The 24,445-nt window shown below is 42.3% G+C and overlaps 1 protein-coding gene across 3 annotated transcripts in view; it reads right to left on the bottom strand.

The window, feature by feature from the left end:
* The window catches only part of VPS13A (vacuolar protein sorting 13 homolog A), a 489,236-nt gene that overhangs the window by 235,017 nt on the left and 229,774 nt on the right, over nucleotides 1-24,445 (bottom strand). For all 3 annotated transcript variants that reach the window (XM_033927056.1, XM_033927035.1, XM_033927045.1), the window contains 4 exons: nucleotides 21,487-21,719; nucleotides 14,639-14,731; nucleotides 10,693-11,049; nucleotides 1,977-2,078 (listed from right to left, as the gene is read on the bottom strand). In XM_033927056.1, the coding sequence (XP_033782947.1) occupies nucleotides 1,977-2,078; nucleotides 10,693-11,049; nucleotides 14,639-14,731; nucleotides 21,487-21,719 (785 nt within the window). The remainder of the gene's footprint in view (nucleotides 1-1,976; nucleotides 2,079-10,692; nucleotides 11,050-14,638; nucleotides 14,732-21,486; nucleotides 21,720-24,445) is intronic.

The following is a 24,445-nucleotide window of genomic DNA, read 5'->3' as shown; positions in this document are numbered from 1 at the left end:
CCTTACTATCTCACTTCGGAATCTGAGCTCCCTCCAACTATTCCGAAAACATCTGAAAACCTGGCTATTCTCAAAAATGTAATACTTCCTCCCTCTATGGTATACTAAGTCCCTCTAAACATTATTTATACTACATTCCTGTAACCCTTCATTGGAGTTCCTTCTTTATATCAATTCCTGTAAACTGTGCCGAGCTTTACGATTGTGGAGAGGATGCGGTATACAAACTTAAGATTTAGTTTAGTTTGGTTTGGAGCTTCCTGGGCAATCACAAGGCTGTAAACTAAGTGGAGTTGGTTGAGAATCAGGTGAAAAATTATAGCAAAATGCACTGTAGGATGTCTCTCAAAGTGCATGTCTTTGATGCTCATCTTGAGACATTCAAGAAAAACATGGAAGCACACTCAGAAGCAAGGTGGGCTGATTCGTGAAAATTACTTACAATATAAAGGCAAATCTCAAAAAACTACTCTGTGGTCATTTTTGTATAACTTCAATATAAATAAATGTTAACTGTGATTCATATGTTGCTTTTTATAACTTTATATGAAAAGATGAAACTTTGGCATTTTCACATTTTAAATAGATAAATTGCAAAATGTGGTTATCCTGGTCACAAAAGCAAAGTTTTATGAAAATATCAGACATTTTCTATACTTTTTTAGCATTAGCATTTAGGAAATTACACTTACTGCCCAGGAACAAAAACTATGTTACATAGTGTAAAGTTGTGTGAACATTTATGCACTAACCCCTTGGATTCTATTTATAGCATGTGTTCAATGTGTGTGCAACTTAATTAATGCATCAATCACTGCTGATAATTAGCCACTAACAAACAATTAGCAGCACTAATTTACACACGCATCTTTAGGCATATTCTATACAGAGGTGTGTTTATAAATTATAGTATGTGGAACTAAAAAGGGGGGTGTGGCCATGGGAAGGACATGGAGTTCTGAAAATTAAAATGCACTGTTACGGAATTCACCCAATCTGTGCTTAAGTTAGGTACAGGGATTTACATCAGGTTGTAGTTGGTGTAAATGGTTGAGCTTAAATTTAGTCACGGGTTTTGGTGCTACACACTATTCTATAAACCATGCTTAACCTCAGACATGGTTTACATAATAGCACTAAGCATTTTTTTCCCCATAACAATTTTTTGAGTGCCATATATGGAGAGTTTCCCCATCTGTAAGCAAAGGCTTACAGATGGGGAAATGCTGAGAGTTATGTGCATAAATTAATTAGGAACAAACTGGACTTAATAACCAATAATCAGCAATAATTAGTTAATTAGTACTACTTTGTAGTCTGGTGAAACTGCTGTTGGAAGCCTCAGTGACCATTTTTTTTTGCAGAGAAAGAATGGGCAGGATGGGCAAGAGCGAGTAGGAATCGCTCTTGCCTCAACATGCCGTTAGACTACCATGAAATCACGGTAGGCTGGGGGGGGAGGTTTACGCTTGCTTGGGAGGGAATGCTAGCTGGTGGGGGTGGCGGCATGGGTACGCGCTGAAGTCTGCTGGTGCGGTGGGGGAGGGGTTGGTAGCTGCGGAGGGGGAAGATTACTGGGAGGGTAGTAGAGTACCCACAAAAGGCAAGGGGAGGAATGGTAGAATATAAACCCTCCGGTTTATATTCGAGTTACCAATTTTCCCTAAAAAGGGGCAAAAATGGTATCTCAGTTTATGCTTGGATAGGTTTATATTCGAGTATATAGTGTAGCAAAGCTGTATGTTATGGTGTGCCTACAGTTCAAATGTGCTAATCTATACTCCATACCATCATGACAATAAGTTTATTAAGAAAACAATTGGCTGATTATGAAAGATTTAAGCCTATTCTTTCTGAACCCTAACAGTAAAATAATTTTCTCTAGAAAAATATACACATTCATTCTGGAAACTACTGCTTCTGCTCTTATTGAGTCCACATTTCAAGATTCAGTGCTTTCTTTTATTCCACCTTACCTTGACTTCAAGGCTCCAAGGTTTGAATTCATCACTTTTTACTATTTCTAATGGTTCAAGTAAAGGTTCCCATACACCTAACATCTCATTGTAGTAGTGAACCTAAATGTATAAATAAAAAGTATTATTTAATACAGAAGTTAAAAGATGCATTGTTGATGTGCCTAAACCTGATCCTTAACAACAAATATGTATAAAATGAACAGCCTTGTTATTTAGCACCAGCCTTGTACGAGTAGAATTCCTTGCATCTAGACCTGTATTAAAGGACAATCACTGTACTTTGGGCAGATTTCTAGGAGGCTTTTCCTAGGGATTCTCTATGTCAGTACAGCTCTTTGTCATATTTGTTTTTACTGTTTGTCTTAGCTCTGTTTTTAGATACTGACCTTGACTGTAAACCATTCAGGAGAACTTGATTTAATAAATTTTCTGTTTAAAGGAGTCTGTACATTAGGTGATCAATCCGTGCTCGTGAATTGCTTGCAGAAGGGTGTCAATCACATCTTTTTGCTCCTCCTCCTTTACCAGTGGAGTATAGTATCCTCTTCAGCTTTTCCTTCTACAAGCAAACTGAGAAACTATTCTGTTCTACTCGGCTTTTATTATTTTTGAGTATTTTTCTTCCATTTTGGGAGGCTTTGGTGCCCATTTTGGAGGATATTATGCCTGGGAGAGGACACAGACTCTGCAAGGGTGGGTGTAACTCACAGGGCAACCCCCAGGTATACCTGTTGAGCCAGCATGCTTTGTGCTTCAAGGCTCAGGGTCTGTTTCCTTGGGAGCCAGCTCATGTTCTAATTTATCAGAGACACAGGCTGAAGGGCCTCTAAATGAATCCTTTTGGGTTTCAGGAAGCTGGCTGTGTTTTAATCTCTAAATTAAGTGAAAAATCAATTTGCCAAATCAATAAGCTCCACAGAAAAGCAAATCAACGAAGGTTAATCTAAATGTGGAGGATAGTGTCTCAGAGCACCATTAAAGAGATCATAAAGGCTTTCACCCTTACTTTATGTGGTGATGGTTTTCTTTCATCGACACAACCCCCACAATTCTTACTACTCTATCATAGCTAATTATATATTTCAATTAAATAATCAATCTTATTTTTTATCAAAACTTTTCAGACTAATAAATTAATTCATTTCTCATTTTTCTTCTTCATTTAAAACTTTTTTTGTACTTTTTTTTTTTTTTTAAGATTTTTATCTTCTTTGGACCAACCCTTAATTCATATCGGGAATGGTTATGGCTGTCTCAATGCCACCGGCTTGCAATGCTGTAATAATAATACTGAGTATTTCAAGCATAAAAACAGAGCGCATTAATGGGGCATGTGAAAGAGAGGCGGGAGAACCACAGGGAGTCTGAATGCCCGACAGTATGACGCAGGACCTACTTCCTGCTGGAGCATTGGTCAAAGACTTGGCAACTAAGTTTCAATGCCAAAAAATGCAAGGTCATGCACCTTGGCGGCAAAAATCCATGCAGAACTTACACCCTAAATGGTGAGATCCTAGCAAGGACTGTAGCAGAATGTGACAGGGGTGATCATAGCGAAGACATGAAGACTGCTAATCAAGTGGAGAAAGCTTCATCCAGGGCTAGACAAATCATGGGCTGAATCCGTAGAAGTTCCGTCAGCCGTAAGCCTGAGGTCATAATGCCGTTGTACAGATCCATGGTGAGACCCCATCTGGAATACTGTGTACAATTCTGGAGGCCGCATTATCAAAAAGATGTGTGGAGAGTTGAGTCGGTTCAGTGAATGGCCACTAGGATGGTCTCAGGTCTCAAGGATCTCCCATATGAGGAATGACTGGGTAAGTTGCAGCTGTACTCACTCGAGGAACGCAGAGAGAGGGAAGACATGATCGAGACGTTCAAATATGTCACAGGCCTTATCAAGGTGGAAGAGGATCTCTTTTTCCTTAAAGGACCCACGGCAACAAGAGGGCATCCGTTGAAAATCAGGAGTGGGAAATTTCATGGAGACACCAGAAAATATTTCTTCACCAATAGGGTGGTTGATCGCTGGAATAATCTTCCACAACAGGTAATTGAGGCCAGCAGCGTGCCAGATTTTAAGAAAAGATGGGATTGGCACGTGGGATCTCTTCATGGAGGTAGTTAGGGGGTGGGACATTAGTGTGGGCAAACTAGATGGGCCGTGGCCCTTTTCTGCCGTCATGTTCTATGTTTCTAAAATCGCTCCTGGAGACCTCAAACAGTGAAGGCATGAAATTCAAGTGCATGAATGCTGTGGAGCCTAAGAGAAGCCAGTTTGAGATCCTGCGGGGGTCTATGAGGCCACCTGTGCAAGGATTTACCCTTGAGTTTGTGAATCTCATATGGAAAGCTTATTTGATGGGTTTGGAGCGTGCAACACTGCCTGGGGGCACACTGGCAGTGAGCCAGGGAGAGAGCTCTCTCCTGTAGGTCTCCCCATCGTTGAGTAAGCTAGATCCCCACCTTAATGACCACGTCGAACAGGACTGGGAGGATTGACGTCAGACTCTATGCCTTTATTGGCCCAGGGCTCAGGAAGGATTCTGGTTTCCTGTTAAGGACTGGGAGTCAGGAGGTGATAGTTGCCCTCAACCAAGGGGATGATCGAATGATGCTGCAGCTTTTTAAGTTGACTGCCATCCCACATGTCATCATGGATGTGCTCAGGGAGTTAAAATTGGAGTCCCAGTGCACGGTCATGAGCAGTGGAAATATTCAGATCACCTTCTTCCCTGTGCATTCAGACATCACCATGCTGGTCACTGAGCAATGGGAGACTCCAGAAGGCTCCCTTCCCTGAAGGTGGCAAAAGCTATGTCAAAACTTTAACCTATGGCTCCAGAGTTTCAGCAGCTATTTAGTCAGTCAAAGGTGGATTCAATGGTGGTTCAAGTGACTAAATGTACCTCCCTCTCTAGCGAGGAAAGAGTTATGTTAAAGGATACATAAAGTCACAAGGGGGACAGTGCTTAAGAGGCAATTTGAAGTATTGACTTTGGAGATCAAAGCTGCAACGGCAGCCTCGTTTGTGGCACGTGCCTGCCACACCAGGTTAAGGCGGAGTCCTACTGAGAAGGAGGAGGTCTGCCCCCAACTAGTGCTGGGGAGGGGGATTATATGGCAGATGCTCTATATGCCATCATCAGAGAATTGAGCAAGGTTTCGGCATATGCTCTAGATCAGGCAATGGGAGGGCGATTCAGCCTCCAAAGTTATGCTGAGCAGACTGCCCTTCAAAAGGCAGATGCTATTTGGTAAATGCTTAGAAAACCATATGGCTAGTATGGCAAATCTCTGCCCTAAATCTCTACCAGACAGCAGACCTTGCCAACCTGTCAGGTGTGGGGCAGAGGCAATTTTTTGATCCTTACGATATTCCCACCAGTACTTTGTGGGTGCCTCTGCTCAGAAATCCTTTCTGGGATTCAAAGATTTAACTCCTCCAGATGCCAGCAGCCCTCAGGGTCTCGCGTCGTCACAACCTCCAAGAAGTTACAATGATGCCAGGTCAGCAGCCACGCCCCTACACTTTGGCAGGAGGTTGTCGGCATTCTGGAGAGAGTGGGAGAAAATTTCCTCAGACTACTGCATCTTAGATCTTATTCGAGAAGGCCACAATATTGAGTTCTATCAGCCTCCTTCAGATCTGTTCAACTTGCCAGATAGCCAAAAAAAAGAGACCAGGGTCCAAGCAACAGTGCACAGCCTATGGACATTCAAGCCATATAACCAGTTCCCAAAGAAGAATTGAGCTCTGGCAGATACTCCATATGTTTCATAGTGCCTAAGAAAGGCACAGAAGACTGGAGACCGATCCTGGATCTAAAGTCTGTGAATGTGGTGCTGAGAATACTGTACTTCCGCATAGTAGTGCTGCCCGATTAGCCGATTCAGATTCATTTTCTTAAAAAATTGGCCCGATTCACTGACCAATCTGCCTCCCCGCATACCTTCAGGCCTCCTAATGCAAGAGCAGCTGTGCTCTGGCAGTGAAAAGCCTGGCCTAAGCACTGCCTCTTGCTAGCCGTCCACTGCTGCTGCTGCTCCTGCTTTAGGAGGCCCAATGTCAGATCTCATGGTGGTGGTGGGGGGGGGAGAGGGGTGTCGGTTAATAAGTGCTGCATAGGCGCCAGCGCTATGGGTACCCTCAGATCCGCGGCTTTAGGGGGGTTTCTCGAAGGCTGGGATTTTTTCCACTTCTCCCCACCATTGTCTGGCTTCCCCCTGGCCTCCCGGTCTTACTTTCAAAACTAATTACAGCCTGCAGAGGATCCCCAGTGATGTAGCAATTCTAACAGGCTGCTGTTGGCTTCCGCTGCACATTCCCTCTGCCGTGATCCATCCCAGACCAAAACAGGCCATGACGTCAGAGGAGGGGTGAGACCACAGCAGAGGGAATGTGCAGTGGAGGCCGATGGCAGCCTGCTAGAATCACTACATCACTGGAGATCCTCTACAGGCCGTAATTAGTTTTGAAAGTGAGACTGGGAAGCCAGGGGGAAGACGGACAACGGTGGAGAGAAGAGGGAAACATTCTGGCCTTCGGGGGGCCCCCTGGTGTAGCTTTTAGAAGTACATGGAGGGAGGAGGTCCAAAGAGAGGGGCATATGTTGAACTGAAGATGGGGGGGAAGGGGAAGAAATAATGGGTCTTAAACAGAGGAGTAGAAATGGGAGAGAGATGGTGACATTGGAATGGAGGGAGGGAGGAAAAAGAAAGGGAAAGAAGTTGAACCCAAAGAATGGAGTAGAGGGAGGGGGTATAGAAATACTGGATGGGGGGGAGAGTGGTCATTACAGAAATGCTGGAATGTGGGGATGACAAAAAAAAGGAGAGGTGCCAGACCTCCATGGGAGGGAAGGGAAACAGTACAGGGAGGGAGGGGAGTACAGAGATGGATGGCGAGCATGGAAAAAGAAAAAAACGTCAAATAGGCAGGAGACACTGGAAAGCAAATTAACAGAAAACAAAAAGAAACCAGAGCCTGGGACCAACATGATTTGAATAATGACCAGACGACAAAAAAGTAAAAATAAAATTTTATTTTCTGTTTTCTGATTACAATATGTCAGATTTGAAATGTGTATCCTGCCAGAGCTGGTGTTAAATAGCGACTGTGAGCTAGGACCTAACAGAGAGAGAAAAAGTTGTTTTTGTTTGTTTATTTTGTTTACACCACAGCGCCAGTGTGGGTAGGAGAGGGTAAAGGGGGTCGGGTGGGTGAAAAGGCTACAAAATAAACCTAAAACAATTAACCCCCGTGGTATTATTATTCAAAATTACAGAAGTACACTAAAAGTATACCACACTACTCAACCGGAGAAGTGTAACACATTACACAGGCCTCAGAATCGGAGTCTACGTACAGCTGCCCAATCACAACCGAAAAGTCAGCGTAGTTATGCTCCTACATGCTCCAGTCATCGGCCAAGAAATAAAATTATAAATTCAACTACCTTATTTTAACTTTATTCTTTTAACTTTTTTTAGGTGAAATCTGTTTTTTATTAAGCAACAAACCACAACAGGTACAAACAGCAGGCAAAGTCATATGTAAAAACAGGGCTCCCCCTCCCCCAAGAGGACTGGACTTATGTCCTCTCAGGTTACAAAATGCCCCACCCCCCCAATCCCCTCCAAATTAACTTTTTTATTATTATAACTTAATTGTTCTATTTTGTTTTTCTTTTTACTTTGATTTAACCCCTTTAAAAACATAAATATATTACTAATGCGCATTTGTACTTATTCGGTATATTGAAACAGTGACAAAAAAAGAAGTCACTTATCTTATGTTTAGCAGAGAAATCTCTATATTTATCTTTCAACATGCCGTGCTGCTTTCTATAAATGCCGACGCGGTCAGCGTTTCGCGGACTCCTTTCCCGTCTGCTGCTTCAGGGCCAGCAACCAGGCATCAGAACTAAATCGCTGACGGAGGAAATTTAGTTCTGATGCCTGGTTGCTGGCCCTGAAGCAGCGGATGGGAAAGGAGTCCGCAAAACGCTGGCCGCGTCGGCATTTATAGAAAGCAGCACGGCATGTTGAAAGATAAATATAGAGATTTCTCAGCTAAACATAAGATAAGTGACTTCTTTTTAGTCACCGTTTCAATATACCGGATAAGTGCAAATGCGCATTAGTAATATATTTATGTTTTTAAAGGGGTTAAATCAAAGTAAAAAGAAAACCAAAATAGAACAATTAAATTATAATAATAAAAAAGTTAAAAAAATAAAGTTAAAATAAGGTAGTTGAATTTATAATTTTACTTCTTGGCCGATGACTGGAGCATGTAGGAGCATTAACTACGCTGAGTTTTCGGTTGTGATTGGGCAGCTGTACGTAGGCTCCGATTCTGAGGCCTGTGTAATGTGTTACACTTCTCCGGTTGAGTAGTGTGGTATACTTTTTGTGTACTTCTGTAATTTTACAAAATAAACTTGCCAGGATGTTTGAAAAAAAACAAAACACCAAATTGGACAATCAAATCGAAAAATCAATTTAATAGGCTGAATCGAATCGAAAAAACTTTTCCTGAATCAGGCAGCACTACCGCATGGACACAATTCAGTCCATCATTGCAGAAGTTGTTCTGGCGGAATTCTTAGCCTCCCTGGATTTGACAGAGGCATATCTTCATATTTCCATTTTCCCGGACCACAGGAAAAGCACAATTACTTACCGTAACAGGTGTTATCCAGGGACAGCAGGCAGCTATTCTCACTAATGGGTGACGTGATCCAACGGAGCCCGTTGGATCACGTCACCCATTAGTGAGAATACCTGCCTGCTTGTCCTGGGATAATAATTGAGATTCCATGTCCTTCAAAGGTATTTCCAGTTTGCAGCTCTACCTTTTGTGTTGGCATCGGCCACACACAACTTCACTAAGATGAAGTGGTGGTCATGGCTGACCTCTGCAGGATGGGGATACAAGTATACCTGTACATGAGCAATTGGCTGATCAGAACGCCATCAAGGCCCGAGGGTGAACAGGCAGCACAACAAGTTGTGGACCTCCTACAAGATCTGATCTGTATAGTCAACTTCAAGAGTCATCAAGAGCCAACCCAATGCTTGTGAGTATTTGGGAGTCTGCATTGATACAGCGAAAGGCCAAGTCTTTTTTCTTGAGCCACGTTAAACTCAGGAAGCAAATTTCAGAGATGCCAAATCCCACAGGCTGACATTATCCCCAGGTGCTGGATGCAATGACGGCCTCCCTAGAAGTAGTTCTCTCGGTGAGGATGCATATGCATCCCCTTCAGGATTTCTTTCTCTCCAGGTGGTCCTTGCAGCACCATTCTTTCCAGCTGCAGCTTCTCTGGGATTATGCACAGAGAAAGTGACGAACAGCTTGTGCTAGTGTCTTCAGGGGGACTCCTTATAGAAGGGCATAAACCTCAGAATCACCTCTTGGGTGACATGACCGACACCAGCCTGTTTTGCTAGTGGCCCATTGCTGAGGTCATTCAGTGCAGGACCAATGGACTCTCTTGCAAAGAAAATGGTCCATAAATATGTCTGGAGCTTCGAGCCACCCGTTTTAGTGTTGAGGGTGTTGGAGAAGCATCTTGAATGAGAGCCAGTAAGAGCCAGTAGTGTAGTGAGGGTGAGCGGCACCCAGGGTGGCGGCGCCCCTTCCCCGCCCCCCTCCCCCGGCCGCATGCAAGCCCCCTTCCCTTTTCCCGTACTTTAACTTCTCTGGCGTGAGCAGCATGCTGCCCACATCGGTGTCAGCGCACCCTTTGACATCACTTCCTAGGCACGGGTCCCGAAGTGACATCAGAGAAAGCATGATGCTGACGCGTGCAGTAATGACGAGTCGGGGAAGTTAAAAAGGAAAAGGCAAGGGGGCGTGTGTGTGTGGCAAAGAGAGAAGCGGGGGGGGGGAGGAGGAAGGGTGCTGCACCCTTAAGAAGACCCCCCTCCTTACTACGCCACTGGTCAGAGTGTTCTCAGACAAGTCCCAGGGCTGCTCCATCTGTTACACTAATAATATTACTGAATTATCGGTGCTCTTTGCCTCCATCTGCTAGTTGGGGAGTATAATCCTCTTATCTCAGGGGTCTCAAAGTCCCTCCTTGAGGGCCGCAATCCAGTCAGGTTTTCAGGATTTCTCTAATGAATATGCATGAGATCTATGTGCATGCACTGCTTTCAATGCATATTCATTGGGAAAATCCTGAAAACCCGACTGGATTGCGGCCCTCAAGGAGGGACTTTGATATCCCTGTCTTATCTAGACAGGTTAACAAGGAATGTCATCTTATTTTTGTTTTCATGCTCAGCTTTCTCCGCTGCTTTTTATATAATTAAAGAACAGCATTAAAAAAAAAAATCTAATGCTGACCTCTAATACAGTTTTATTAAAAGGCAGTATATTTGTAACAAATTCATTCCATATTAAAACAGAGAAATTTGAAAGTATTTGACATACTAACAATAAAAATCGCAATTCCATCTAAAGTGCATTTTTCAAAAACTTGGTGCTAAAGTTAAAACACGTTATAACAGCTAATCTGACCAGAAACCACTTGAATGACTATTTATAACATTACTATAAAAGATTAGAGACCAGAAACCAATTCACAGATGAAACCAAAGAGAATTGAGAAAATAGGAAAAAGAAGACTGCAGACAATGGAAAGCCTGGAAGAAGGAAACAAAAGACATTTCCCCTTTTTATTACATAAATACTTACTTCTAATTCAAGTTGAGAGTAGAGGTTAATTAGAGTACTCCAGTTTTTTACATCACCAAAAAATGATGATTTAGCCAAAAGCATAGGTACTGTCCTATGACCAACTCCAGCTTCTAAAGTAAGAATAATTGAATCAATGGACATTTTCATTGTTTCTCCTGTGGGAACCAACTTTGTTACTGCAGTCTGTTTTTTACTTGCATCTGGTTCTTCAAGAAACCACATTTTTAAATCTTTTGCCTCCTTGTAATCCCACAAATCAAGCAGAACAGGACTATTTTCTTCTTCTGCAATTTCAGGAGTGGAAGAAAGTGCTGAAGTAATAGTGATCACTGTATTTATGATAACTGGAGAAACCTAAATAGGGGAAATGTTTAAATATAGTGAAAAAAGGGATAATTTTCTCATATGTAAATCAAGCAGAAAAGAGGCTTTTGCAAAATTACTCTGCAGCATACAAGCATAAATGTTCACATGGTAACAATTGTTCTATTCTAAATCTTTCTTTAATCTTATCTCCAGCAAATATCACTTATATTGACATGAGTTCCAGTTCACAAAGTCATATTCACTATTCAATTGTATGGACCTTCTGACTGCATCCGGGCACCACACTGCCGGTTGCTAGATTCTTCGTCAGTCCAATCTTTATTAAATACTTTTTATAAACTTTTTTGTCTTTTTTTAAAATATTCATTGATTTATGGTGCCTAATAAATTTCAGATTTCTATTCATAATACTATCAATAAGAAGAACGTCACTTAGCTTAATGGTGATTAGTTCCTCTTTCACCTCTCCCGACATGCATGTTTCAAAGAGAAACCTTTCTTCAGGGTCGAAGTAAACTAACATGGTAACAAGACATCACAAACTTTTACATGATCCATGTGTAGGCATGTTCAAGGTTGTAGCTTGTGCAGAATACAGATGAAGTTGTGAAGCACATACATACAGTTAAAACATTCATGTAATTCACATGCATACTTTTACAACTAATCCCAAGTCTATATTATCTCTATAGAAGAGCTTCCAAATAGGCACCTATATGGTCCTCCTATAAGATCTGTTATAATTAAAATTACCATCAAAATATATTGATTAGGAATAAGAAAACAAAAGGGGCTGGCCCCATGGCAGTTCTCAATAATGGCATGTAGAACACCTAGATTTCATTCCTAAGCCAGTGAGAACTTTGGGTACTGCAGAGATAGCCTTCACAGATGGGAGGAGGTAGCAGGTTAAGCTAAGATCAGTGCTTAGCAACTAGAGGCAGGATAAATGTTATTATGTTTTAGAGGGAGTTGTGGTCCAGTGTCCCTAGCTGAGGTCTCCTATACTATACCATTCCCTTGGGCTTCAAAAGAATGATATAGTATAGGGGGGCGAAGTACTTCTGAGTATAAAAGGAGAGTAGGGCTTGGAGGTGAAGGTGTCTGATGATCTTAAGGTGGCAAAACAGGTAGAAAAGGCGATGGTCAAAACCAGAAGGATGCTTGTGTGCATAAAGAGAGGAATGGCCAGTAGGAAAAAGGAGGCGATAGCGCCATTGTATAAGTTTCTGGTGAGGCCCCATTTGGAATACTGTGTGCAATTCTGGAGACCGCACTTTCAGAAATATATAAATAGGATGGAGTCAGTCTAGAGCAGTGCTACAAAATTGGTTAGTGGTCTTTGTCATAAAGCTTAAGGGGACAGATTTAGAGACTTCAATATGTATACTCTGGAAGAAACGCAGGAGAGAACAAGTATGATAGAGATGTTTAATATCTCCATGGCTTTAAGGCGAGTCTTTTTCAAATGAAGGAAAACTCCGGAATGAGAGGGAATAGGGTGAATTTAAGAGGCAATAGGTTCATGAGTAATATAAAGCAATACTTTTTTAAAAATAGGGTGGTAGATGTGTGGAATAGTCTCCTGGTAAAGGTGGTATAGACAAAGACTGTCTCAATTCAAGAAAGCTTGGGACAGGCACGCGAGATCTCTTAGAGAAAAGAGATAGTAGATGCTGCGGATGGGCCATTTGGCCTTTATCTGCCATCATGTTTCTAGGACTGTTGAAATAGCAAGGCTCAGCTGGGAAGGAATAAAGAGAAAAAAACGCAGGGGATTGAAGGATTCATGAAAACACAGTCGAAAGGAGGCCAAACTCTGTTTGAGCTGGAAGCCCAAAGGAGGAAGAAGAAATCACCAAGGCAAAAAAATAGATCAGATATGATATTGTGAATTCTGCCCCAACCTCAAATTCTAGACAAGTCAAAGTTCAACATGGGAAATTTAAGATCAAAGGAACTGTGGTCACTACACAAGCCCTTAAAACCTACAGCATACTTTTCTGATTATAAATTATTTTGCATTTACAGACTTAAGGTGCATGAGAATTTCTGCTCTTGTATTTTAGTTTGTTTCAGGTGAAGCACGGAAAGCAGAATATGGTTTGATGTTCTCTATTTTCAAAGAAACTTTCAAACATTCACAAATTAGGTTATTAGAGCAATGTCACATACAACTTCTTCAGGCACTGAGCAGTGATAGTAAACCCCTAGAGGAGTACATAAGTTAGACAAAAAAAAAAAAGTTCATCATGATATTATGCAGAACATACATGAAAAAACACCATCTCCTAGGCTAGGAAACAGAACAAATGTAAAAAAACTACTTTTTAACCAGTAGAGATTATAATCTTTAAAATATTAGCAAAGTTCGAACATAGGTGGACTAGATATGTAGGAGATTTGGTGGCAGAGCAAGGGGATTAACAAAATGAGTGACACCAGAGACAAATACAAAAGGACAGACTGGGTGAGCCCAAACACTTGACATTTCCTGGGTTTCTGCAAGCAGTGAAAAGAAATGGAAATAGTAGTTGGAACAACTAGTTAATAATGAAGAGTTTAAAAATGTGGAGCTCTAAGCTTGAGACAGTTCCTCAAAACAGCATGTGACAAAACTGATATAAATCCATATACAACGTACTTTTGGAGAAATATATCAAAAAGCTTTTGAAAAATAAAGTTACACTGGGAAGCAGTGTTTGGCACAGTGGGTTAGAGAGAGGTTGGTGCCCAGTATTGCCACGCTAGTTACCCACTATTCTTCCCTATTGTGCGATGCGCCCCCCTTGAAATGTTCACTGGCGCAAGCAGCATCTTCCAGCTACTGCTCATACCAGCCTCGGCTCCCTTCTGAAGTTACATCCTGGTTGCGCAACCAGTGAGTCCAGGCCTTCGTGAGCAGTAGGTGGAAGATGCTGCTTGCACAGGCGAACACTGCAAGAGGTAAGGGGGGGCAGAGAACACGACAGTCGCCGGCGCCCAGAGCAGTCTGCACCACCTCACTATGCCACTGCTTCAGTAGCCATGGTTTCATAAAGTTTCCATAAACAATTACCTAGCATGACTTTTCTAAATGAATGTAATCTACAGTATATGAGAAGAATTACTTGTGTGAGTAGACGCTATGGCTCATCACACTGTATTACCAAAACAACTTTAATAGCGCCTGGTGACATCACTGTCCATGAGTTTTCTAAAGAGCAATTTTGACTGCTGAACAATAATTTAAAAAAAAAAAAATTAACATTAAAAATATTTGTTTCTTTAACTGTATATGCCAATGGGGTCTTCATGAGTGAATTCACTGTCTAACCATCTTGTTTTTGTCAATTATCACTAACTGTTCATTGTCTATTGTTTCTTTTAATGCTGTGTATGTCTGTTGTAATTCACCTAGAACTTTGGATAGTGCGGAATAGAAATGTGGAAAATAAAATAAAATAAATAAATAAGTCCAGTGTATTTTGTTTGATCACTACCACCACTCAAAGTACCCAATACCAATTCTATGCAAAGTACCCTTGGTATGTATCAATATTCTTACGAAATATCTTATTTTATGCTGTTTGCACAAAACATGTCACAATCTATAAGATAAAGCAAAGTAACCTACTTTCAGTGTTAGAGATTTTATTGACAGCTCTATCATTTGTGGACCGGAACCAATCTGTATGCTTTGGAAAATCAAATCACACGGCTGCAGCACCTGAATGAGAGAGAGCAAAAGATTACACTTGCTTTTCCCTAGCTGACACAGGAGAAATTTTTCTCAAGCTGAAGAAAAATCAAAACAAAAAAATTATATTTGTGATGTTGAAGTGATTGAAAAATTGAGATGAAAATTTAAACTCCATATCAAAACACAATCTAGCAACTTTGGACTCCTAATTACTAAACTTAGTACAAAGCAATATTTTACCAGATTTACTGCCCAAGACATTATCTTGCTTTACTTTAATTTTGCTTTGTCGTGACCAGGAACACAGCATGCCAGGAACATTCTGTGTTCCTGGTCACAGCAATGCAATCTTTTAAAGGAGTGGGTAGTATATTTTAAAAAACCACCCCACCTCCAATTGCATTTTCAACCCGCTCCCCCTTTCAACTATCCACATATCCCTTCTCCCACCGGAACACTCCTCAGCCCCAGTGTGTGTGTGTGTGTGTGGGGGGGGGGGGGGTTGGGGAGGGAGGAAGGGAAGAGAGAAACAATCATGCTTGGAAACTCCTAACCCAATGGCTCTCTGCTTCAATATGGTCACCTTAGACCCCTAGGTGGTAATCGTGCAGTACTACCACCAGTAAGCTGAAGTGGCCATTTTTAAGTTGGAAGCTACAGTGGCAGGAATATCCAGAGACACTGACAATTGCAGAAACCGTCAATTAAGATCCCTTCCCTTTTTAATAATAAGGGATAACCTGGAATTACCACCAAGGCTAGTAGATTCTAGGCTGCAGGGCTGGGAATAAAAGGGATGTAAAATGATTGGGGAGAAGAGGGCTTCTCTACTTTTTATTCTTTTTAAGATTGTTGTACCTTTTTACATGGCATGATTTTCAATGATTTGCATTGTTTGTATTACAATTAATTGTTGTGAAACGCCTAGAACTTCTTGGGTATGGCGGTACATAAAATAAAATTATTAATTGACATTTCATCCTTTATGGACAAGGATGACAACTGAGAAGGGCTTAAAAGGAGAGGACTCAATCTGAAGTGGTTTGAGTAGATGAAATTTTTGACATACTCCCTTAAACTTTATTTAGTATAAAGATCAGTTGGTCACAAAGTAGGCAGGCCATGTGTGCAGATATGGTCTGAAGAACTGTGGGGTAGAGATTACAAAAGAGAAACTTACAAAGTTGTGGATGGAAGGATATAAGTTTATCTAATGCTTAATTCCAGGGAGTTTTATTCAAATTATTTTACAGAATGTATTACTAGCTTGCAAGGGTTTCAAATGTGTTTATGGGAGGATGATGCAATATAAGTTTTGGAAGAGAAGATAAGAAGAGCTTTAGATTGGGGAGGAGCTTATTCAAGATGTCGGTGTGAGTTCAGAAGGGAGATGCCGTCATGGTCCTTTTGAAAAATTTTCTCCCTTCTGCGTAATGGTGAAGAGAAAATCAAAGGTTCGGGTTTCCCCGGACGAATCAGCTGCGCCCGAGGACACCGGAACGCCATAAGCATGCGAATTTGAGATTGCAATTTGCTCACTCGGGCCTCCGGAAGGAAGACCTTCCCCAAGGAAATGTCGAACAGGACCCCATGATATTCCAAGCACCGAAATGGAGACAACTGGCTCTTTGCAAGGTTGACTATCTATCCCAGTGACTGCAGAAACTCCACCACCCGAGCTGTGACCCGAGTGCTCTCCTGGAACGATTTGGCTCAAATCAACCAGTCGTCCAGATAAGGATGAACAAGAATGCCCTCTTTGCGTAACGGTGTTGCGATGACCACCATCGCCTTGGTGAACGTCCTTGGCCAGACCAAAGGGAAATGCACAGATCTGATAGTGTTGCCCCAAGATCGCAAAGTGCAGGAAGCGATGAAGGGAGGCCCGAATAGGAATGTGTAAATAGGCCTCGGTCAGATCGAGAGAGGTCAGAAACTCCCCTGGCTGAACTGCCAGAATCACAGACCACAGAGCTTCCATGTGGAAGGAAGGCACGTGAAGAGCCTTGTTGACTCCCTTCAAATCTAGGATGGGTCAAAAAGGTCCCTTCTTTCTTTGGCACCACAAAGTAATTCAAGTACCAACCTATGACCCACTCCAGCGGGGGAAATGGAACCACCACGTGAAGATCCAACAATCTCTGAAGGATCTGGCGAAAGGCCTACTGCTTCCACGCCACCTGCAAGGGAGAAGTGAGAAAATGGTCTGGCAAGGACCGGGCGAACAGCCATTCTGGATCACTTCCAGAACCAACTGATCGGACGTGATGTCTGCCCACTGTGGATAAAAGTCTCTCAACCGGGCGCACACCGGAACCAAGACGGGCGCCGGTAAGGAGTCATTGTATAGGACAGGCAGCAGGGAACCCGGCGGAGGTGCTACCCACACCCTGGCGGGCCCCACAAAAGGACTGCATGCGCTGAAAGAAGCTGCCTCTTGTGAGCCCAGGAGACTGAAAAGAAGCAGCCCCCGACCAGAGCGGAAACGGTGGAAATCATGCCCATGAGCAACGCCGCCTCGAGCTGGTGGCCTAGGCCTATCCTCAGGCAAACGAGGCACATTAGAATCAGTGAGAGTCTGAACCAACTTGTCCAGGTCTGCACCAAACAAGAAAGATCCTTTAAAAGGAAACTTCGTCAACTTAACTGGAGATGCCGAATCCGACGACCAAGCGCGAAGCCACAAGGTACAGCGTACTGTCACTCCTAAGGTCAGAGACTTGGCAGATGCTCGCAAGAGGTCATGCATGGCATCCAAGAGATAAGAAGCATCCAATTCAATTTTGGCAACTGCTTGCCTTAGCAAGTCCCAATTCTCAGATTTATCATCAAGTACATTATGGGCCCAACGCAAACACGCCCGAGCCACCAGCCCGCCACACATAGCCACCTGGACCGACAGAGCTGTAACATCAAAACTCTGTTTAAGGAGGGACTCCAACGTACGCTCCTCCGGGTCCTTCAAGGCCCAACGCCCTCAACAGGCAAGGTATGCCTTTTAGAGATGGCCAAGACTACCGCATCCACAACAGGCAACTTCAGAGTATCCCTATCCCCTTCTGGATTGGGATACAGGCGGGTCATGGAACGCGCAAAGTGAAAAGGGGCTTCCGGCACCTGCCACTGTGCAAGCATGATGTCCCGAATATCCTGATGCATAGGAAAAGAGAGGAAAAAGAGCGAATCCCTTAAGTAAGGGGCTCTTACAGGGGGTCCTCAAAGTGCAAAACCGAGGAAACCTGAAGGATTAACTCACAGAGCTCTTCCAGCTGAAAAATGCACACCACAGACGCATCTTCGCTGGGTGGGGGGGGGGGGGGGTGCTCGAACCCCTCGCCAGTGGAATCCGGCCCCCTAAGAGGATCCTGGAATTCTCCCCAAGGGTCCAGGTCCTCATCAATCACCTCGTGCTCCTCTGGGGAAAAAATCCTCATCCCAAGATCACCAGAGTGGACACGAAACATCCTGCCGCCAGCACATAAGCTTTACAAAGTGCTAACATAAATTCAGGGGGAAAGATTCCCAGCAGCCCCAAGGGACTCCCTGCCCCAGCAAGGGACCCTGCCATACCTTGCCCCTGTATTTCCAGAACAGGGGGAAGATCACCTGAGGTAACTAAAATGAAAGAGGAGGTTCCTGCCGAAATTGGACCTGAAACCCCCAAAATCGGAGCTCCTGTGACCTGTCGTGTCTGAAAAGCCTGGGACTTTCCTGATGCTGAGGAACTGACCGACGCGAAAAGGGAATCCCCAGCCGAACCAGCGGTAAGGGAATCCTGTGCTCCCTGACTGTTGGTGGCTGGGGAACCCCCCCCCCCGCATGGGCACTGGGGGAAGCACAGGCTTCCCCATGATCCAAAGCCGAACCACGAGGCAGATGCGGTGGGGTGCCCTGGCTGCCGGCATCCGCTGCCGACGAGGCTTTCCCACCGTTCCAGCCTGCAACAATGCTTGTACAGGCTGGCCACGAGTACCTCGCACCTGGAGTACAAGGAGCACTTTTCCCCTTTAAAAGAGCTCATTGTGCTGAAAACCGCCCTAGCTGTAAAGAAAGTTCCAGTTAGTTGAGAAAAAACACAGAAAAAAAGGCAGTTATAAAGGGAAATAAGCCCTTTAAACCTGCACACCTCAGGATTTTTTTTGTTGTTGTTGTTATTTCATTTTACTTAATCAGAACAGACTCCACGGCTCTCAAAGCTGGAGGGCTGACTAGCCAGGGGACCAGGCCGCCTGCTGAGGCCCACTACAAAAATATGGGGAGGTGGAGGAAGGGACCCATCATGAGACCCACTTGGTTTAACACCCTCAAGGTCAGACAGATCCCCAAACTGAACCCACCCAAGCTCTATCTGGCACAAAAAGGGGAACCAGGAGTCCACAAACAAAGTTCCAACAGTGTTAAGAGGGGAGCTGAAAAGCCTTACCACCTGCTACCAGAGACTGAGGAAAACTGGAGTAGCAAGAGGAGCATGCTATACTGATATACAAGTCTGATCTCAGTCTCCACCTGCTGGTAGCAGTGAGGCATATTATCTATTCATAAAGACTGTATCAGTCTACCAAGCAATACAGAAATGTATTTTATGAGTCGCAGCAATTATCCAAATTTATTTCTGCTAAAGTACAACTTATAGAAGCTTCCTGAGTTATGTTCCAGTATGTTAGCTCAAAAAGAAAGAAAAGTTTGGGACCTGTATCGCCTCATCTTTAGTTTTCCTTTAAACTTTATTTGTTTATATTAATTTCAGCTCAATTTCAGCTCCTTCTCCATATATATGGTGGACTAATTACAACCTGTATTATTTTTCATTATTGCCTGTAATATGAAATATTTTGTATTTATATTCTTTTGATATACAGGCTGTTTTTGCTTTTATGACTTTTATAGATTGTCAATTGTTAAAATTATAACTAAAGAATTTAAAAAAAAAAGAAGAGCATTAGATTGTACCTATTCTTTGCTATTGTTAGGCGACTGGGAAGAATATGAAGATAGACAAGGTAGGAATAAAGTTAAATTGAGATTAAAACCTTTATTCTTCACACCTGTACATTAGTATGCTTTGGTGGTTCCTAAAATTGGAGCTGGGAAGAGGGTCCAAAGAATCAGGTTTTGGATTATCTGGATGGTGCTCTTGGCTAGATTTGAGCTCCAGGTGCACGGAGCAATAAACTTATGCATGTGACTTGAAGAGATTAGAGACTTAAGGTTCTTCATTAATATGGAAATAATGTTGGGGAAATAGAGACAGTAGAAATGATTGGTGATTCAGAGAACTTTCCAAATATAGTAAAATGAAGGTTGATGACATGGTGACAAAGTTCATCATCATTCCTGTCCCCGTAGATAACCGCGGGAAACAATTCTGTGTCATTCTTTAGTGTCTCTCTCAATCTTAGTCCTTCTACACCAGCATTCTTCAATGCAAGGCTTGAGGGTCAGTGGTTGTGCCCATTCATGCTCCAATTCTTCCCTCTCTCCTTAAAGAATGACATGGAGGTGCTTTTCCGCAGTTATCCACGGGAACAGGAACATTGATGAATTTTGCCATCGTGTCATTCAATATGTGGGAGGTGGGACAGAAAAAAATGGAAGGAAGAGAATGGAAAAGATGGGGGGAGATGGAGTAACTGCACGAGAAGGATTAATGTTTTGCGCTTAAGGGTTTTACTTGAAAATGCCTGCAAAGACACACAGCCTTTCAGACATCCCAACTGGATTAGAAAACCATGAAGAGGAACCAACAATGCTGAGTACATGATTTATGCAAATTATTTTAATATTTTACAAAGTATGTTATATGTTATGTTGTTATATTGTTGCCTACAAAATTTAAGGGACATTTACTTATTTTGTGATTCAATACTGACTCATGTTCTGGCTGGAAATTAAACACTGTAAAGCTAAATACAATTAGCTTACATATGCCAAAAGTTCTAACATGTAAAAAAAAACAACCCACAAATGTCTTTAATATGAAGACTAACCAAATTTTTTTTGGGGGGAAGTGTTTGTGATACAGGTTGGTTTTCTTTCAAGCCAGAAGATTAAGCTTTACTGCAGAATTTCGTTTTAACACTTGCACTAGGTGATTAATTTATAATAAGCTGTTATTTTGCATAATACAGGAAAGGCAAAAATCTTCCGTCTTGCTGAAACTGAATACTTAATTCATAGTCAGAATTACTCATATTAATTTGTAGATTAAGAATGAAATGAACTGATATGAGTTTGATGTTTTCCATTTCCAAGCCATTTCCACATTTTAATAGTGCTCTTTACTCATGAAAATGGTCTCTTTTGAAAACTGCCAGGTCTTTGTACAGGTAGAATTACATATAGAACTTATGTGTATAACTTTACCTGCACACAGGGTAATCACCAGAATAAAGGCATACTCCAAGTGATGGGGTCCAAAAGAAATTTGTGCGCACAATATTTTTGAATTTTCACAAAGAAATACATATCATTTATTTGAAAAGCTATGGACATGAGTTAGATCGTAAGCTCTTTCGAGCAGGGACTGTTTTCTTACTCTTTGTGACAGTACAGCGCTGTGGGCGTCTGGTTGCGCTATAGAAATAATTAATAGTAGTAATAGGTATAAATGTTCACAGAACATTTTCAAAGTGTACTTATGTGCATAGCTTCGTTTGACAATAAGCGTAAAATCCACACAACACAAATATTATTGTAAATATGAGAACTGGAGAGAAAATTCTTATTGCTTTATATTAACGTAAAAATAATGCAGTGATCAAAATTAGGATTTGTAAACTCACCGTGGTTATATTTCCTTGTCTTTCTTCCTGAAGAAAGGGGCAGGCTTTTACATGTAGATTATTAACAGAAGCTGTCATCTTCTGTGCTTCAGGGCTGTTTTTAATGCAGAGTTCACACTGTGTTGTAACTACTAGTGAAGGAGCATCACCTCTTGTCAAATCAGCCACAAACACAATCTCTGGGTTTTTAACTAAAACATGCATCTCCATTTTAGAAACAGGGGGTGCTGCAGCTAAAAATTAAAATGGAATCCTGGTTTGTACAAACACAAATAAAATGACTATATAATACTGACTTAAATTCATCATTTCCATCCCCCTCTCTACATATCCATTTAAAAATAATTCATTCTCGAACCATACCCTGCTTAATTAAATGTAACAATTTCCCTGACCTCTCTAAATCCCACTTTAATGTTTATAACCCATCCAAACTGCTGTACTGATATTCACTACCAAAATGTTTACATGGAAACCTAAAAGCATTTTGCTTTGAACGAAATACAATTCTCAAATGCTAGTCAGCAAATGGAATGTGGTAGCTATCTACCTATATGAGCAGCAGGCAGATAACCAGGGAAAACAGAGTTCAAATCCAACATTTCCACTGAGAAAATCCATATATGGTATTTAGACCCCCTCCCAGTGCATCCCAGGATGCACCAGTCAGGGGCAAAGCTGCCATTTTGAAGAGGTGGGCCCTGCAGCATGAGGGAGAAGGCATTACTCCTGCTCGTCTTCAAAATAAGGTACTAAAGAGGTATGTGTATGGGGTGGTCCTGGCCCATACGACCAGGAGGGGGAGGGCTCTTGAGCTGGGGAGGGGGGCACTAGACCACCAGGGTTTTCTTTTGGGGGCTTGGTGGGAAGTGAGAATCGGGCATTTTTAGGGGTTCAGGAGTGGCAGGGGATCAGGAATACCACTAGACCACCAGGGCCATTTTTGGAGGACTCGGGGTAGGGGGAATCTGCAGGAGGGTCCATGTGTTGTAGCTTCGGGGGGGAGGGGGAGTTCTAGGATGTTATGCTGGGCACACAACACAAGAACAGCTGTATCCATAATAGTAATAAAAGGCCACAGCTGAGCTACCGTGATCAGCTGAGCAGGCAAGGAGAGCAAGGGCTGCCAGTTCAGCTGCAGGATAAAATCAAGCTGACAGGAGGGATGGGGGGGGGGAGCTGTGCCTACTGTTTTGCTCTTTGGAGCAGGCACCAGGCACATTTCCTCCCCGTTTTTTTGGGCTAAGCCACACAAATAGCATGTTTATGATTTGCATACTATTTGTGTGAGCATAGCCCGGTAAAATTAAATCTCACCCAACCTGGTATTTTTTTACTAGGTTGATGGAGCTTTGTGCTCTATGCCCATCAGTCACTTTAGGGCCTAAACCAAGGACAATCAGTTTTATTTATAAGTCTATGCGGAATAATGTCAAAGGCTTAGATCTAAGTGCAACAAATCTAGCAATCACCCACAATCCAACTCTATTTACCCACAAAATCAGATTTGTCTGACAAGACCCACCTCACAGAGAAACCATGCAGTCTCAGGTCCTGAAATTCATTAGAAACCTCAATATTCTCCGTTTCCATTAATTTCCATCACTGATCTGGAATCGCCTAGGTCACTAATGAACCCTTTTTCAAAAATTGCTATTATATTAGTTATCTCAGAATTCCTTAGTACAGTACTACTATTTATTATTTCTAAAGAGCTACCAGACACAAGCAGCGCTGTAGATTAACAGTAGCAATTTTTAAGAACAGGTTACAAATTTCCAGTGTCGGGGCTAGAATTTCACATTTGAGCTCTTTTCTAACTCTGGTGTAAAGAGATATAGTACTAACAGTTGTCTCCTATTTAAATTTTGTTGTAGAATTCGAAGACCAGAATTCGAAGATTTTATATCCCGAAACTCACCAACGGCAACTTACAACCTAATCCTAGGAGATCTAAACCTCCATCTCGAAGACCATACCTCTAAGCAAGTAGAAAACCTACTATCTTACCTTGATGCTTTAACGTACAAGATCTTAGACCCACAAACCACAAACAAAAAAGGTCACCAACTAGACATTGCAGCCTTCATAACCAAACAGCCCATTCTGCCAGAGATTCAAACCTCAAATGGAAAATGGTTCAGATCCATCCGTTCAGACCATTATACATACACCTTCAATATCAACTGGGTCAAAGGCAAAACCAAACCAAAATCTCAAAGCTTAACCTACAAATCACGTACATATATCGACCCCTCCAAATTCTGGAATAAAACAGATGCTACAATCCAAGAATGTGACCCCAAAGACTTCATCTTACAATGGTGCAATATAAGTACAACCACCCTAGACGAGCTAGCCCCAATACAAACAAAAAACAGAATCAGCAGACGATCAGACAAATGGTTCGACAATGAACTACTCCTACTCAAAAGACAATGCAGACGACTAGAAAGAAAATGGAGAAAAAGTAACCAAGAACACACAAGAGCAGAATGGAAAAAACTAAACCAACAATACAAACTAAAAGAAAAAAGAAAGACAAACCAAATAGGCATAGAAGCCCAAGACACAAAAAAAACTATTCCAATTACTAAAAGAATTCACAGACACCAAACCCTACCTAACCAAAAACGACAACTCTCCCCCTTCAGCCAGCCTTTTAACTGAACACTTTAAAAACAAAATTACAACTGCCAGGACAAATTCACAGGAACACCAACCCACCTAGAAGAGATCACAATGCCCCCCCCACCCCCCCCCAAAAAAAAATAGAATCAGCTGCAGCAGATAGAACCTGGTCCCACTTCTCCACAATACAATGGTCCAACCTTAACAAACTCTATAACATATACAGCCACACAGCATGCAACCTCAACCAATGCCCTCCATACCTATTAAAAACCTCCAGCCTAAAATTCCGCACTCTCCTCAAGCAATGGATACAAACCAAGTCAAG

This window comes from Geotrypetes seraphini, chromosome 1 (genome assembly GCF_902459505.1).
Source record: "Geotrypetes seraphini chromosome 1, aGeoSer1.1, whole genome shotgun sequence".
Taxonomy (NCBI): domain Eukaryota; kingdom Metazoa; phylum Chordata; class Amphibia; order Gymnophiona; family Dermophiidae; genus Geotrypetes; species Geotrypetes seraphini.
Note: the sequence above shows the minus strand (reverse complement) of the source record. Positions and strands in the feature narration are given on the sequence as shown.